This window comes from Ursus americanus, chromosome 24 (genome assembly GCF_024610735.1).
Source record: "Ursus americanus isolate L20-20 chromosome 24, mUrsAme1.1.p, whole genome shotgun sequence".
NCBI classification, from domain to species: Eukaryota; Metazoa; Chordata; class Mammalia; order Carnivora; family Ursidae; genus Ursus; species Ursus americanus.
In genome coordinates this window covers 41,175,675-41,193,127 of record NC_142150.1, presented here as the reverse complement: position 1 = coordinate 41,193,127, position 17,453 = coordinate 41,175,675, and the positions used below count along the sequence as shown (strand labels likewise).

General features: G+C 53.6%; 1 protein-coding gene across 1 annotated transcript; it reads left to right on the top strand.

The window, feature by feature from the left end:
* The first annotated feature begins 2,990 nt into the window (after positions 1 to 2,990).
* GAL3ST3 (galactose-3-O-sulfotransferase 3) lies at positions 2,991 to 10,484 on the top strand. Its single transcript, XM_045775932.2, has 3 exons — positions 2,991 to 3,172; positions 6,628 to 6,864; positions 8,767 to 10,484. The coding sequence occupies exons 2-3, from the start codon at positions 6,740 to 6,742 to the stop codon at positions 9,935 to 9,937; spliced, it is 1,296 nt and encodes a 431-aa protein (XP_045631888.1). The 5' UTR covers positions 2,991 to 3,172; positions 6,628 to 6,739; the 3' UTR covers positions 9,938 to 10,484.
* Positions 10,485 to 17,453: the final 6,969 nt, after the last annotated feature.

Below are 17,453 nucleotides of genomic sequence, written 5' to 3'. Positions count from 1 at the left end.
AAGTTCGAGGCAGACCTGAGGCCCACTTCCCGGAACTTCCGGCAGCGCCATACGCCACGTCCGCTGGAGGATTGGCAGGCCGTTCGCCTTGAGGCCCAGCCCCTACGGTTCTCCAAGGGTCCTCGGGAGACCTGGCCGCAAAGCCTTCTGGGAGTTGTAGTACGCGGGTCCTATTCTCTGCGGGTCTTACTGCGGGAGGACAGTGCCCGGCTGAAGCACCGGGAACCCGGGGGACTGGAGCGGGGGTGGGGTTGCAGGGAAAGATGGTCCCGCCCAAAAGGCGTGCTATCCGCTTGTGACCCGCCGGAGCGCAGATCTCCGGCCTTGCGACCCGACTTCCAGTTCAGGATTGAGAGGCCCGGACGCTTACGTTCCTCAGCGAGTCCTGAAGGACTCATACCGCCGGCGGCCGCGCGTTGCGGGCGCCAAGCGGGAGGTTGCCGCCGATGCCTGTGATAAAACAGTATCTGATTGTCTGCCCGCCCACCCCCGGCCCACGCATGGATGAATGGGCTGAAAGAGGATCGGAGCCGGAGAGGAGCGGGCTGAGCTCCAGCTGCCGACCTGGGGGAAGGGCCACACTAAAGCCCCTTTTTCCACCTATCAGGCCGGATCAAATGTCTCCGCTAGGCTTTCTCCCGCTTTCCTTTCCTTTCCTTCCTTGAAGCTCTCATAACACGTACAAACACCTACCATTTGTTTTAAAGTCCTTTTTGCTCCTTCGCCCCACCTCCTCCCCAAGAACGTGAGCAGGGACCTGGTCTTTTTATTATCTGATAGCACCTGGCCTTCAAGAGGCGCTCAGTAATGATTAATGGAGAACAAACAAACAAACGACGCGGTCTTTCGGGCGACAGGGCGACAGGATTTGCGTCTTTTTTAGTCCGGAAAATGAGTTCAGAACTTTTTCTCCCCTGGTCCCCACCAGCCTACCGCGGAGTCGACGCTGCCTCCCTTGGCCCCCTCCCCAGGACCACCATCAGCAGCCGCCTATGCGCCTGAGGGAAGGATGAGCAGATGCCCCCTGCTTGTCCAGCTTCCACCTCTCCCAATCCTGACCTGGCAATTCCGTTTCTCTCCCCACTTCCGCCACTAGCTCTGAGATCTCCTTCCCATTCTAGCCTGCCCTCTCACTGACAGGCTTACTGCCTGTGTCAGTGTGTGTGTGTGTGTGTGTGTGTGTGTGTGTGTGTGTGTAGGCTTACTGCCTGTGTCAGTGTGTGTGTGTGTGTGTGTGTGTGTGTGTGTGTGTGTGTGTGTGTGTTGGGTGAGAGAGCTGGGAAACTCAAGTCTCAATTTCCCCACACACCCACACCCTTCCTATCTTCTTTCCAGCATGCTCCATTTCACTGACTGCCCCCCAAAGAGAAGTAGCTGAGAGCAGGGAAAAGATAATGGGGTCAGGTCCAGGATATGTGGGTTTAGGAGAAACAGAAAAGGACTGTTCCAGGGAAGTTGCTCACATCCTAGTCCTAACTAGGAAATTCTCTTTCCTCCTGCCCAAGCCTTGGTCCTTCCTCTTTCCATCACCACCACCATCCCAGTCTCTGGACACTCCCAAAGGAGAAGCCAAACCCAGAAAGGACAGAAGAAATAACAGTGGCGCCCTCCCCTCCAGCTTGTCAGCACACTCAGGAAGAACCATTCCTGACCCAAAGGAAGCATCTTTCTGCTCCCTGTAACTGGAGAACTGCTGGCAGGTTATTTGAGGCTGGAGGGCCCTAGACCTGTGTATGTGCTGGGGAAGGTGATAGGGGTCACTGAGGCAAGGTAAACTAAAGTCTGATGGGTGAGGAGGTAATGTAGCTAGAGCCAGAAAGGGACAAGTAGGGCCTCATCACAACAGCCCTGGGACCCAGGCAGGGCAGGACCTCCCTTTGTGCAGAGGGGAAACAGGGGCAGAGAGAAGTTGACATTACCAAGAGGCCAAACTGGGACCGCAAGCAGTTCTGACTCCAAGAGTCCCCATTCCCTTCTACCTCTTAACAAGGACCTTCGCACAATAGCTACCTGTGTGGGGCTAGAATGGAATCCAATCCCTTCTAGTCCCAGTTTGGGCGGCTGTCCCAGCTCCAGGATCCTTGCCATACTAGGCCAAGAGGGGAGGAGAAAGCAGGGGTCCGTGAGAACCAATGAACTACATGTGGGACTGTTGGTGTCTGGCATGATTTTGGGAGGTGCTGCTACCCAGCTCCCAGGGCTACGGTAGGAGCTAAGGCCTAAGAAGGCAGAAAATTCAGGATAACACCCCCCCCACACACACACACACCCATTAGAGTTTACACAGAGCCCTCACATGTATCACCTTTGCAGTCTCAAGCAGCTCCAAGAACAGCTCTTTATTGGAGAGCTGAAAGTATCCAGGCCCAGGGACTTGGGTCTTGACTCTGGGACTTAAGTCCGACAAGGGTCGAACCTGGGTTATCTGATTCCCAATACAAAGTGCTAAAGCTCTGGTCAGGAGTGAGTGGGTCTGGAGACCTGCTGGAGAGTAGGAGTGGGTCAGCAGCAGGGGACTGCCTCAGGGGCTGGAAGGAAAGGGTCCTCAGGAGTGCGAGGGTGGATGGGACCAGACCCCAGGCTGGAGCCGTGCTGCTCTGCAGGAGCTGGACAGAGGAGAAGGAGAGGAGGGAGGGAGCATGTGGGTGCTTGTAGAGGTACCTGTGTTTCTAACTCCCCCGGGACCCACCAGCCCAAGGTCAGCCTGTGGAGCTCAGAATGCTTAGCAATGCCAGAGTACCCAGATACTTTCTGGGCCTCAGTTTCCCCTACTGTAGAGTGAGGGCAAGGAGCTGACCACATTGGTCTCCAGTCTCTGCAAGGTTGCCAGGCGATGCCCGCATCCGAAGACGCCACCCGGAGATCGCTCCTGGGCAGCCGGCGAGTCAGAGCTGCCCCCTCCCCTTCCCGCTCCCCTTCCCCTCCCCCTCCCCGGCTCGGCTGCCGGGCCCCCGCCCCCGCCCCGCCTCTGGTGTGCGATGGGGGGCGGGCGGCGGGCAGAGCGGAGAGGAGCGGAGCCGCCACCTGATCCCATCCAGGCGCTGAGAGGCGAGTGAACCGGCACTCGGCGCTCAGGGCCCCCGGCGCACTCCGATCCGCATTGGATTTCGGGACAAGGGTTGGGAGATAGCGGCGACCACCCCCCACCCGGGTCTGAGGCAGAGCCCACGGCGTGAGTACTGCAGTGGCCGACCTGAGGCTGGGGGACGGAGGTGGACCAAACCCGGACAGAGATCGGAGATCGAGGGTGGGCGGGAGAGTGTCGTGGGGGCCTAGTGCCTGGAGAGCATGGGGAGTGGGGAAGCGCTCTGCCCCCTGGAGAGCGAGGGAGGCCCGGGGTGAGAGGGGGAATCTGGCCTATCCCCTATGGTGACCAGATTCTGGTGTCGGGATCTCTGGGGTAGGTGGGGATGAAATTGAGGGAATGGGGGCTGGAGGGGCGGTAGTGATGGGGGGAGGAGAATGAAGGGAATTTGGAGACAGGGATGACGTGGGGGTGGATGGCAGGGAGAGGGGGCTGGGGGGACCTGGCAGCAGGCTGGGAGGAAAAAGGAAGGAAAAGAGGGAGGTGGAAAGATATATGATCTCCTGGGCCACTTATTTGCAACCCCCTGAACCCTTGGCCCCTTCCTCTCTAGTGCCCTGAGCAGTTTCCCTCCCTGGTCACTGGGCTGGGCCATCCTCAAATAATGATGGAGTCTCCAGGTCATCCAATGGTCAGGTCTGGTGGTCCAGGCCAGGACACCCTCCTCCTCTGAAATCACCCATATTGGCCCTAGGGCTGGGATGGAGAGAAAAAGGGCTCATTTGGGAGTGGGTGGGTGTCCAGGCCAGTTTTCAAAGCTCTGGCTAGCTAGACCATTTTTTTCCTTTGGTTCCCCTGAGAAAGGAAAGCAATTTGCAAAACCAGGCAGCAGCCTGAGGTAAATTGTTCTGACTAAAATTAGCACTGATATTCTGATGAGGCTGGGCATCCTGACCTGTGTGGGACGGCTGAGGGAAACTCTCTCCATAGAGAAGACACAGGGGAAGCAGGGGAGTAGTTTGAAGGAGGCGATGGGCTAGAGCCGGGGCCCCAGGAGACCACCACCCACCCCATGGCTGCCTAGAGATTACAGAGGTTAAGTCCAGCCCCAGCCCCCTTCCCCAGATGCCAGTGCTCTGACTCCAGCTCCAGAGGAGGCCTCACGGAGAGAACCTGCCAAGGGAAGGGAGGCCTCCTCCAGTGTCAAGCAGCACCCTCTGTCAGGACCTGGAATGTTTAGCCTGGCCGAGTGCCCACCCAGAGGGGACAAGGTTACTGCTTTCAAATACCTGAAGGTCTGTCATGGAGAAAAATGACCCATGTGGTCTAGGAGGGCAGCACTAGCAATCGTGTGGAGTGGAAGGGGCCAAGCGGAGGAGGGCACTAATGGCAATAGGCTCATCCTAGCTGTCCCAGAAACAACTTTGGAACAGCTGAGGCTGCTCAGAAATGGACCAGGCTGTATCTGAAGGTGGTGAGCATCCCATCACTGATGGTGGCCAAGCCGAAACTGGTGCCCACCTTGGAGGGCTGGTGTCCAAGGAGTTCTTGTGTTCCAAGGGGACCTCAGACTGGAGTCTGGCTGGCTGGGTCCCCAGCGCTGAGACATGGATGGGAGTGGGATGGAGAGGACCACCAAGCACTCTGTCGTCCTTTTCTGTGTGGCCTGGTTGAAGCATTCCCCAGGGAAAGTCCCAGTGTAGTTCCCTCCAGGCTTGACCTCCTTGGGTGACCCAGAGTCCACTAAAAATAGGGTAGTTTTAGCGAGGTTAGCACAGATGAGAATAGGTTGAACCCCCCACTCTGCCCCCTTGAGAAATTCCCGTCTTGTCACCAAACCCACAAGGCAGGATGAGTGGCTGAGGCTCTGACTTCCTCTCGTAGGCTTCCTCGCTCAGGCAAAGCCAGCCCTTCTCTGCCCCTAGCAATCACTGAAAACACAGCAGGGCCATAGGCTTTCTCTGCTTTGCCCTTGGTTGGCCTTCTGTGGCTAGACCCTTCATCTCCCTCGGCTCCAGGAAGATTAAGTCTGTCTGCAGGCTGGTGGAGGAAACCAGGTGATGGGGCCTGGAGAGAAAGGAAAGGCATAACCAGGACATCTTTCTACCCAAACAGGTTTAAATGTAATCCAGGATTAATGAGGGGCCAGGAGGTAGTGGTAAAGAAGAGGGACTGGAAACCAAGCTCCAAGCCCCAGGGGAAAGTGATGGTCAGAAGTTTTTACATTACCTCATCCCTCCTGGGACCCAGGTGTCCTAGTTCCATATACGTACAAATGCCCATAGGGCTCCAGGCTCCCTCTCCCCTTTCAAGAGGGGTGTACGTGAGGCTGAAGCTGAAGCTGAACCCAGACCTGGAGACCAAGGCCCCTGAGACAGAGACCCTACCCTAGTGGGGAGACAGCACTGCTGCGGAGGCTGACTTTCCGTTAGCACTGCCGAAAGCCAGGCTGCCCTTGAGCCAAGGCATTCGTGTGGGGACAGGGGACTGGCTGGAAGCCAGGCCCTTCTTCTGCCTCTCACTCCTGCCCCTCACCTGGGATAGAGGCCTACCTTCTCCTGGAGAATCTCCGTAGGACAACAAGCAGGAGCACCTCTGTATTCCTCGCACCCCCACCCCTCTCCCAGGCTGCCATGTCACGGCCTTGGCCAGGCACCTCTCACTGCAGAGTCAGCGGATGGGGCGGCCAGGGTTTCAGGTGTCTGGGGATGAAATCCAGATAGGGTTCTGGGATTTCAAGTCCTTCCTTTCTTTCCCTCATGGATTTATTGGTCTTGGGCCCTCAGGGCAGGTGCCCAGCTAGGAAGGCTCAGGGCACAGAAGCATGCAGAACTACCAGAATCCAGAGCAGGGATGGGGAAATCAGTTTTCTGTGGAAGCAGCACACATAACATCTAGGGGGACAGGCTTTGAAACCAGAAAGAGCAGGTCTGAATCCTGATTCTGCCAACAGCTGTGTGACCATGAGACAAGTAGCACCATTACTTAGAGCCTCAGTTTCCTTGTCTGCAAAATGGGGAAGAATACCTATATTAGGGTGTTGTGGGGATTAAACGGAAGTAAGTATGTAATAGTACAGTAAACCTTGTAAGCCTGCAGTATTGATCCCTTGCCCATGTCAAGAGACTCGAGAAGCTATAGGTCTGGTCAGTGCTTCTGAGGAGCTTGACTCTGGAGAGTCAAGACCAACTCTTGGCTGAAGCAGTCAGGCAAGGCGTCCTGGAGGAGGGAAACCCTGAATTGAGATTTCTGTGCTTTAGGCCAAGCCCTGTGCTAAGGTAAGTCTACTAGGGAGACAGATACAAATGACCACAAGACAAAGACAAATTAGGGCCAGGCAGAGAAGCCAAGACAGGGCTCAAGGGAGGAGTGGCTACAGCTTGAAGGGCTGGCCACACCCCAGAGCCTGTAATTCCACCCAAGACTAAGTTATCTGGAGCAGCGTGGAGATAGGGTCTTGGTAATGGGAGGTAGGAATCCGATCTTCTCTGGCTTCTCTTCTCACCCCACCCTTTGGAGCTCTCCTTTGCAGCAGTCCTGCTGGGGCCCACAGCCCATCTCCTCTGGCTGCTGCAAACCTGTTTGCCTTCTTCTTCTGCCAGGCCTCTCAGGAATACTGGCCCTGCTACCAGAGCCCCAGGAGCCCCCATGAGTGCCGGCGAAGGGAGTCCTGGATAGCGAGGCCCTGGCTGGTTCAGGGGTGGGTACCCCATCATGCCACCCATCCTCCAGCACGTGCAGCAGGCCACCAAGATGATGAGCCGAAGGAAAATCCTGCTGCTGGTGCTAGGGTGCAGCACCGTAAGCCTCCTCATCCACCAGGGAGCACAGCTCAGCTGGTAAGGGGGCAAGGCCTCGGTGTGGGGGCGGGACGCAGGCGAGTTGCATTCTTGCCCGGTTGGCAACAGAACTGGGAGTTCTCCTTCCCATTCCTTCTATCTGCCAGAAAATTCCGTCTTCCGCTGGGGTTTGCTCCTTCCCTCTATTCTAAGAGCGCTTTCTATACATTTTCTTTAGATCCGCACAACCTCCCTGGGCAGGGACCGGTCTTCATTGAAAGGTTGCTTGAAGGCATAGAGTTAGTCAGTGACTAAACTGGGATTCTAATCCATTCCAAGTCCTTCCCACGGCATCACATTCTGAATGCCTCCCCCAAAGGACTGCAAACAACTTCTCATTGTTTCTGCTGTGCTGGGCAAATCCCCTAACTTCTCTGAGCCTGTTTCCTCATTATAGAATGGGACTGATGGTATGTGTGACCCAGTCAATCATCCTAGTAAGGATACCATGCGACAACTAATAGAAGCCCTTGCCCTACTCCTGGCTATTGAACCCAACAAATCCCTGCACCCCTCAGGGCCTCAACTTTCCCATTTCCTACATAGTCTGCCCACGAGAATGGTGTGAATGGGCTCAGTTCTCCTTGTTGGAGGATTTGCTGGTCTCCCCCCCCCCCCCGCCCAGACTTGGCAGGTACCCCAAGCTGTTACCTACCCAGGGGCATCTGGGTAGATATTACCCTGAGCCCAAACCAGCCACAGATAGGAAATCTCAGTGGTATTCTCAAAGGTGCTTAGAATAGTCCTTATTACATGAGCTTAGTGTAGAAAAGAAATGAGAATAACTCAAAGTCTGAAAGGAACTTATAGGTCATCTGTAACCCCCAAAACCTTTGTTTCAGGAACAAGGAAACAGAAATGAAAGCTTCATGAAAGCTATGAGTATTCTCTGTTTTTTATACTAGCAAAATTCTTGAGCCTAGAACAATGCTTAGCCCATAGTAGATGCTCAAAAAAATTCCTTGACGGGATGAACGAGACTCCAGGGAACTTAACAGAATCGTATAACAAATAGATTGCCTCAAAGCCCATGCCACTCGTCCACAAGACAAGGAGCCAGAGAAAGAGTAAAAATGAGAAAGAAGACAGAGAACAAGAGATATGATGACTTTATCTGAATTGCCAGAAAACATAAATGATTCTTCTTTTGGTCCTGTTTCTACATGTGTAGAGTAGACTTTCTCAAGGATCTCCAAGGGCCTCTGTCCTTATATTAGTTACCTATTTCTGTGTGGTCAAATTACCTCAAAGCTTAGCACATGAACACATCAAACATTTATTATCTTGCTTCTGTGGGTCAGGCATCCATGTGTGGCTTAGCTGGGTACCTCTGGCTCAAGATCACACGGAGTTGCAATCAGGACGGCTGCTGAGGATGCAGTCTCATTTGAAGGTCTGACTGGAAGTGCTCCTCTTCCAAGCTCCCTCATGTGGTTGTTGGCAGCATTCAGTTCTTCAAGCAGGCTGACAGACTGAGGGCCCAGTACCTCGTGGACTGTTGCCACCTGGTACCTCCCCATAGGGCTGCTCACAGTATGACAGCTTGCTTTTCCCTGCCTGAGTTATCCTACAGAGAGAAAGAGGGAGAAACACCAAGACAGAAGTCATAGTCTTTTTATAATGTAATCTCAAGAGGGACATCCCATCGTTTCTCCCTATTCTATTCCCTAGCGGCATCAGTAAGTCCTGCTCATACTCATGGGGAGGGAAATACACAAGAGAGTGAATACCCAGAGGCCAGCAGGGATCACTGGGGGTCATCTTATAGGCTGCCTGCCATACCCCTCTACTGGTCCATGGGTGTGGCCCATCTTACCGTCCTTGGGGAGGGGCAGGGGTCGAGTCGCACCCCTCTCACACTTCCTTCCCCCTGCGCACTCCCCCCCACCCCGGACTTGGCAGGTACCCCAAGCTGTTTCCTCTGAGCTGCCCGCCTCTGCGGGACTCACCGCCTCGCCCCAAGCACATGACTGTGGCCTTCCTGAAGACGCACAAGACTGCAGGCACCACCGTCCAGAACATCCTGTTCCGCTTCGCTGAGCGCCACAATCTGACGGTGGCCCTGCCGCACCCAAGCTGCGAGCACCAGTTCTGCTACCCACGCAACTTCTCGGCACACTTCGTGCACCCAGCCACGCGGCCACCGCACGTGCTAGCCAGCCACCTGCGCTTCGACCGAGCGGAGCTCGAGCGCCTCATGCCACCTGGCACCGTCTATGTCACCATTCTGCGCGAGCCGGCCTCCATGTTCGAGTCGCTCTTCAGCTACTACAACCAGTACTGCCCGGCCTTCCGGCGCGTGCCCAACGCGTCGCTCGAGGCCTTCCTGCGCGCGCCCGAGGCCTACTACCGCGCGGGGGAGCACTTCGCCATGTTCGCGCACAACACGCTGGCCTACGACCTGGGAGGCGACAACGAGCGCAGCCCGCGCGACGACGCCGCCTACCTGGCGGGCCTCATCCGCCAGGTGGAGGAGGTCTTCTCGCTCGTCATGATCGCCGAGTACTTCGACGAGTCGCTGGTGCTGCTGCGGCGCCTGCTGGCCTGGGACCTGGACGACGTGCTCTACGCCAAGCTCAACGCGCGCGCCGCCAGCTCGCGCCTCGCCGCCATCCCCGCGGCGCTCGCGCGGGCTGCGCGCGCCTGGAACGCTCTCGACGCGGGCCTCTACGACCACTTCAACGCCACGTTCTGGCGCCGCGTGGCGAGCGCCGGCCGTGCCTGCGTGGAGCGCGAGGCGCGTGAGCTGCGCGAAGCGCGGGAGCGCCTGCTGCGGCGCTGCTTCGGCGAGGAGCCGGTGCTGCGGCCGGCTGCGCAGATCCGCACCAAGCAGCTGCAGCCGTGGCAGCCCAGCCGCAAGGTGGACATCATGGGCTACGACCTGCCCAGCGGCGGCGCCGGTCCAGCCACCGAGGCCTGCCTCAAGCTGGCCATGCCCGAGGTGCAGTACTCCAGCTATCTGCTGCGCAAGCAAAAGCGCCGGGGCGGCGTGCGGGCCCGGCCCGAACCGGTCCTGGACAATCCTCCGCCCCGGCCCATCCGGGCGCTGCCCCGCGGCCCCCAGGGCCACTGAGCTCTGAAGTGTCAGGGTCCTACCCTGCCCACTGGGAGTCTTGCCTGGGACTGCCGCCAGCTCCTGCCTCGTCAGGGCCCCTTCTGCTCAGTACCTGGGGCCGCACCTCCCAATCTGAGCCTGCCTCCCTAGGGTGAGTTGAACCCCGCCTTCGTGGAGGGTGCTGATAGGCCCGATCGAGCCCCGGGCCACCCTTTTCTCCTTCCTGACTGGTCGGTGACTTTAACCAGAGGTCTGCGGCCTGTCCGGAACGCCCACCCTGCCTTTTTCTGTGGGTTGAGCCCCCCACCTGTCTTTTCCAAGTGGGTGAGCCCAGGCCTCACGCAGAGGAAGGCTGAGCCCTGGGAAAGGCTGCTTTGCCTGTCAGCTTCCCCGGGCTCTTGCTCTTCCTCCCAGGGGTCAGAGACCCCCACACCATCTGTCTTCCAGGTTCCACCCTCCCCACAGATCTAAGCTGCTCCCAGACTCCCAGAACCAAGAGTTCTTGGGTTGGGCTTTTTGTTTGGTTGGTTTTTCTTTTTTTTTAATAAAATATCTTTAAAAGGCACAGCTTGTATGTCAGTCACTGAAAGCCAGATTTCCCATGTTTGCGGATGAGGCGGACGCCAAGGAATAGCACCTGTGACTGTCACGGTGAGGAAGGGGGCCCAGGCTCAATTAAGCTCCTCCCCTACCCTTCCCGGAGGCTCACAACCCTCACCAACCTCCTCCTTGACTGACTGGGCTCACATGGCAGACTGACCGACCACCTCAGCTCCACTATTTTCCTTGGAGAAAATCTAAATCATTCCTTTTCATTCAATTCAGCCCCACTTACTGAGTATCATCTCTAACTTGGGGACATAGGTGAGCAAGGCAGATAAGGCTCATGGGGCTCGTGGGGAGCACAGGGAGACATTGGAACTGGAGCAGAACCTTTAAACTGAAGGAAGGACCAGAGCTGGGTAGAGGGAAACAACCAACTCAGACTGAGCAGAGGCTGGGTGGGGGATCATGTTGGGTAAGGAGGTGCTCAATTCCCCCTCCCCCTTCTGAGTCACCAACTTCACCACTGGCCCTCCCCACAAGGGAAGACACCCCGACTCAGATGAGGACCATCCCCTGACCCCAGTGCTCTTGAGCACAGCAGGACATCCAGCACTTGCAAATGAAACTCCCTTAAGACTAGCAGAGAATCAGGACTGTTTCTGTCACTTTCTTCAGAGCTATGTTGACGTATCTGGACAAGTAATAAAAATAATAGTTAACATGATCTGCTGTGTGCCAACCACTGTTTAAGGGCTTTACATACATTAACTTACGAGCTGGGCACCATCTAGGGGTGATGGAACTGAAACTTGGAGAGATTAAGTGACACTCAGGGTCACACAGCTAGGACTTGAATCCAGACTGTGTAACTTCAGAGTCTGTGCTCCCTAAGTGCTATCACACCACCATTTGAATAAAGAAGTTCCCGTGCCCTGGGCTAGGCTGACTCCCAGGACCTTCCCCCAAAAGAATGTAAAGAAACCAAGACATTGCTATCAGCTCCTCTTTATTTTATTTTTCACGGAGACAATCATTGACCTGTTTGGATGATGGAGATTGCAATGGTTAGTTGACAGTTTGGATGACAGTCTCAGGGCTTGAAAAGAGGCTATTTTTATAGCACCCACTTTTTACCAGTAGAACTCTGGAAAAGGCAAAAGTCAGTAATTAGAGACGTGCAAAGTCTCTAATTAGGTTTCTGGTGTTAAGCAGCAGTAAAGAATTGTACTAGACTCAAAGTCGTCTATCCAAAGAAAAGCATGCTCTGGCCCCGTGGCCAAGAAGTTGTCTGTCTGACACCGCCCTCCTTCAGCCCTAGCCTCTGGTCATACCTTTGCCAAGACTATCCTTCACCTTGTCCTGGGTCCTCCTGGAAAACTCAGACTTTTGTTTAAGATCTGCCTTGATAGTCCTCTCTGCCTTCCCAGCCCCTCAGGCTGGTGGGCCTTCTTTTATAAACTTTGCCCCATTTCAGCAGAGAGCATAATTCTGGATTCAGAAAAAGCTGGATTCAAGAATTAACTGGAATCATCTGGAATCATCAGGCCCCAGGAGAGGATTTCTCTGAGAAGCGAAGGCAGACCCTAAGTAGGCACCAAATCAAATATTAGCTTTCAGTGACTGAGCAAGGGGAGGGGGAGGGCTCTGGGACTCCTTGGTCCAAACACCTCCATCTTCAGCTACAGGGAACCAGACTCCAGCTTCTGGGTCCCCAATGCCTTGTAAAGAGGCTTCTTCCATCACGCATGTGGTGCTGTCCACTCGGTGCCCACTGTACACCTTTCCAGAGCCAGGCAGGGGGTGGAATGTGGCCGCTGTCTCGAGTTCACAATAAGGTCTGGGACAGATGTGGAAGCAGTTACCTGGGTGACAATGACTTAATGGAGGCAATTCCTTGCTTCGGAGCTTCAGAGTTCATATCATGACTCTGCCGCCTACTGGTTACATAACCTTGGTCTTAGCCTTTGAGCCTCTCTTTCCTCACCTCTGAAAATGAACCGTTACTAAAACAAAACAAAAAAAGGAAGCGAACCATTTCTGTCCTGGGCTTTGTGAACAGTATTTGAGAGAAAGCACTTGGCACAGTGCTGGGCACACGGAACTGTCCCCGGAGTAACAGGTCTGGTGTCATCAGGGCCCCTCCAGGACAGACATCCTTCATGTTGTAGGTGTTACAGGTGGGCACATCTATTCCGTGGGTTTACCGGCAGATAGAAGGAAGCATTTTGAGGTAAGGGTGTTTTTTCTACCTCGCGCAAAGGCATTGTATGGGCAAGCAGCAGCCTTGATGGTTATGATTACAGAAAGATGGGCAAAGTGGCTCCTGGGCCATGTGGAGGGGCTCCCTGCGGAAGGGATGTCCCAGATGAGAACAGGGACAGGGGAGAGTGCTCCAGAAGGAGAGAACCACACATGCACCCGTGTGAGAAGGCCGGGGCCTCTGAGAGCCAGGGAGTGCCGGGCTACCCCATGGGAAAAGCACATTATGCATCGGCGGCGCCAGCCAAGGAAGGCCTTGAATGTCCCACTTGGAAGTTCAGCTCATCTTGTGTGGGACGCTAGAGTGGACGGAATGGCTGTGATGACCATCAGGGGAGGCTGGGCTGTCCCCAAGGCAGAGGGGTCCTGATCTCTCGCCATCAGCAGCCCCTTCCTGGCTGGCGCAGCAGCACAGCAGGGGGGACCTCTGTTGTAGCTGAAGAGGAGTCGCTGAAGCAGGCAGGGGAAGGGTCTTCAGTTGCAAATGCTACTGAGAGAAGGCACAAAGATAAGAACAGTGACACCAGCTAATGTTTCCTGAGCACTTACAATGGGCTGGGTGCCTTTCCCTGTGCCTGTGGATTCTTCCACCAGCCCTGTGAAGGAGGTGTTATTCTTTATCCCCCTTTCACAGAAGCGGAAACTGAGGTACGAAAAGGTGTGGTGCCCAGGCTCACCGGGCCGGGAGAGGCTGAGCCAGGACAGAGCCCAGAGCGCTTAGACTCCCAAGCCCCAGTCCCTGTCCTTGGAATCCATTGTCCCACCCCATCCAACTCAGGAGTCCGAGTAGGCTCTGTTCAAGAGCCTCCTTAGAGAAGCCTCCAGAGAGAAGGCTTGAGTGGGACAGAGGGTAGAGACCCTAAGCAATTTGGGTGCCCGAGGTGAAGCTGACCATCTGCCAATGTGATTGGGCAGCTTCTCAGGCTGTGCCAGAGGAGCAGAGAGGGACTGCAGGGCAAGAGCATCTGAGGAACGGGGCAGCGCCTGGGGGCATCCAGCTGAGGGAAGTGAGGGAGAAGGGAGGCAATGAGGGGATGTGAGAGTGGCAGCCCCTTTCTCAATCTCAGAGAGCTGAGATTGGCTCCTCTGACCCAGACGGGCTGCAGGAATCTCAGGGCCCCAGCTGGCCATGCCCTCTCCTCTCCAAAAGTTCCCCCTGCACCTTCCAGTGGGCAAAGGACAGGACAGGACCAGCCTCCTCATCCCCACTCTCCACTCCCATACAAATCTCATCGGGTTTTCACAACACTCAGGCGACAGGGGAGCAGGACTCAGAGCCTAACACCCCATTACAGATGGGAAGACTGAGTGGCTTGCAGCATGGTCTAGAGCCAGGGCAGAGATAGGAGTGGGGACCCTCGCATGAGCTGCAGCCACAAGAGGCAGGATCCTAGGTCCTCTATCCCAACTTTGTTTCCAGCCTAGAGCTCCCCTCCTGGGTGTTCCCCAGACTCATCAAACCCCTTATGTTCAAAACCAGACATCCCACCTTTTGCTCAAACCAGCTTCTTCAGTACTCTCAGTTTTGGGGACCAGCAGCCCATTCAAGCAGATACTCAAGCCCCAAACCTTCGTGTCTCCTTAACCTCCCTTACCCTTTCCCCAGCACCACCTGTCACCATATCCTATAGATTCTGACTCCTGGATAGCTGACATCTACCCACATCTCCTTCCCTACAACACCTGCATTGGTCCAAGCCATCAGTTTCTCTATGGTTCTTTCGATGACCGAATGTAACTGACTTGCCTCGGACTCCCCATGGCAAACACAGTCTCCTCTCTGTATCCAGAGTGATCCTTCTTAAAGCAGCCTGATCTTATCATTCCTTTGTTTGAAACTTTGCCCCCCCCTTACCAGCCCACAAGGCCCAGCCTAGTCTGATCCCCGCCCCCCAAAACAACTTTTCAGCTACATCTCCCATTGCTTTTCTATTCCCATCATGTTCTAGCCACACTAGATTTTATACACCATTCCCTGAATGCAACGGTATGCCAAGTCTCGCTTTTACTGGCTCTTGAACGCTGAATTTCCCAGCCAGTTGTTGAACACAATACAATTATATTAAAAATTAAAATTAAATTATTAAAATATGTAGACTTATCAAATAAATTGTAATAAGAGCAAAGTTAGTAAATACTGAATAAATAAATACTGGCATTAAACTTACCAGCACACACTGCGTAAAGCTGCTGAGTCCATTCATACTTCCATTCTTTGCACATGACCTTCCTTTTGCCCACAATGCCTTTTCTCTTCTGATCCACCTGGAGAGTTCCCACCCATTCTTTAACGTGTCCCTTTTCCATGCTCCTGTATCAGTTAGCAATGTGCTGTGTAACAAACCACCCCAAAACATAAAGGCTTTAAAAGACTTATTCTCATCAGATTATTGGTCATCTGGGTGGTTCTGCTGATCTGGACAGGGATTGATTGACCTCAGCTGTGTTCAGTCACAGTCCATGGTCAGCTGGCATGGTGGCTGGGATCTGGCTAGTCTAGGATGCCCTGAACCAAGATGATTCAGCTGTGTTCTATATGGTGTCTCTTTTCTTTAGCAGATGAGCCTGGGCTTGTTCTCATTGTGGGTTCAAGAGTGCAAGGGAAAGCAGGCAAACTCTCTAGAGGCTTTCAAGAGATGCTCTATCGCTTCTGCCACATTTTATTGGCCTAAGTAAGTCACAGGACCAGTCCAGATTCAAGGGACAGGGAAATACATGCTTCAGAGTCCCATTTCAAGGGGCATTATGGATAGAAGGAGGGGGCTATTTTTGCATTCAATCTATCACACTACCTTCCCCTCTTTCCTTAAGCAAAGGAGCTGCTCTTGATTCTGTGTTCATACAGCAGTGCTAAGAAGCAAAACAAAATAAAACCTGTCATAAGCACTTTGTGAAGATAAGGCATCTACAGAGACATTGATTTATTTACCTTTGGTCACAAAGGGACAAGACATGGACCGAACTCTAAGTTTCTTCTAACAAAGAAAATGGCAGTTTGTGTATCTTTTGAAGTTACTCTTTAAAAGTTACTTTTAAAAGTGATACTTTTAAAGTATCAGCCAGGATTTGATCAGAGAAACAAAATTACCAGGAGTGGTTATATATGCTAAAGATGTGTTACAGGTGTAAGACCCTACATAATTGTGAGAGCTGATTATGTAAGACTGTTGTCTTTTTCTCCGGTGCCTGAGCCCGCCTGGACAGCGGGCAGGCAGTTGAGATGACTGCAAGGTGGGGAAGTAAGAACGAACTGGCACTTAGGAGGGTGAGCTAGACCTTAACAGGATGGACCAGAACCCACATCGGCCCCCCTCTGCACGTAAGCCTCCAACTTTGATGATGCAGGTGACCTATAGGGGAAGCTGGCACACTGTCAGGAAGGCAAACATGCACCAGAACAGAAGTGACAGACGTTGAAGGAGGATCTGGCATAAGCTGTAGACCCAGCCGCTGCCCCATGCGAACAAGGCGAGTCCCCAGGTGAAGGTCACTGTGAACAAGTTACATGGCAGGTGCTCCCAGACCAAACTTCCTAGTGGAAAAAGGAAGGTTTTTCCACACAGGTTGTATGTTTTCCACACGACTCCTGTTTCACTTCCACACTTTCCAAACCTTGCACAAAAGGTCACTTGTGGCCCACACTAAAGCAGGACTCTGCAGGCAAGAGAAGTCTGAGAAATACAGTTCCAGCTTCACTAAAATGACACTGTCCAAATTCACTGTAGTTTCAGATGCTAATTTGGTTATTACCCGTGGAGACCAATTAGCACTGGAGGCCTTTAGAGATTAAAGGCCACATTCCTAAGGCCCTCAGATTTGTGCTGTAGTTATTTCTCCCATTCCAGAATTTACTGTGATATTAACGCTCAGTAGCTGGCAGAATCTCCTGATGGTTTCCTGCTGTTCTTGTGTGGCTATTGTGGGGGGAAAAAAGCGGGGGGGGGGGGTGGATAAACCCCTGGAATTGTCTTCCCACTTATAAGTTATAAACCAAAAATGATACCAAAACTCTGGAGAAAGTACAGAGATTAATGCCACCATTGGGGATTTGAGAGAGTCATACCCTCTTACAACTTACTTGTTTGACAGCAGAAAAGCAACCTTAACGCTGTGGCATTGCCAATCACAGCTCTAATTCTAGATTTGATATCCTTATTGCAGAAAACCAATATAAATGCCAGCAGCTGGGCTAAGGCTGTTGAATTAGTAAATGCTTTCTCTTACCTTTCCACGAGTATGGGAAATTACACTGTTTGAGTTTACATAGCAGGCATAACAGTGTCTTGTTGTATCAGTATCTGTTGCAACAGTATCTTATCGTCTTGACCCTGGCTTATGCCATTCTCCTGCAAACCGCAAGGTGCAGAGGGACTTTGACAGTCTTGACAACACAGAGAACACCATGCTGATATGCTCGAGTGATGCCATTATGCTTACGAGGTGCTGTGAGTAGGAAAGAGCAAATACCTTGGTGCCTTAGACAGACGTGTGCCAGAGACGAACCCTGCGGAAGTTCAAGGACCTGACACAACGGGAAAGTCTGTAAGGGTCCAGAGGTCTGGGGAATGTTGGAGATCTCTTCTAAAGTGAGAGACGCATTGCTGTCCCTTACACCATACACCATGAAGTAAGGGGAGCAATGTCAGGTATGTCTTTGGGATTTTGGAGTCCACGTATGTCATATTTGGGCAAGCTGCTTTGACTCAATTACTAGGTAACCTGTACATCT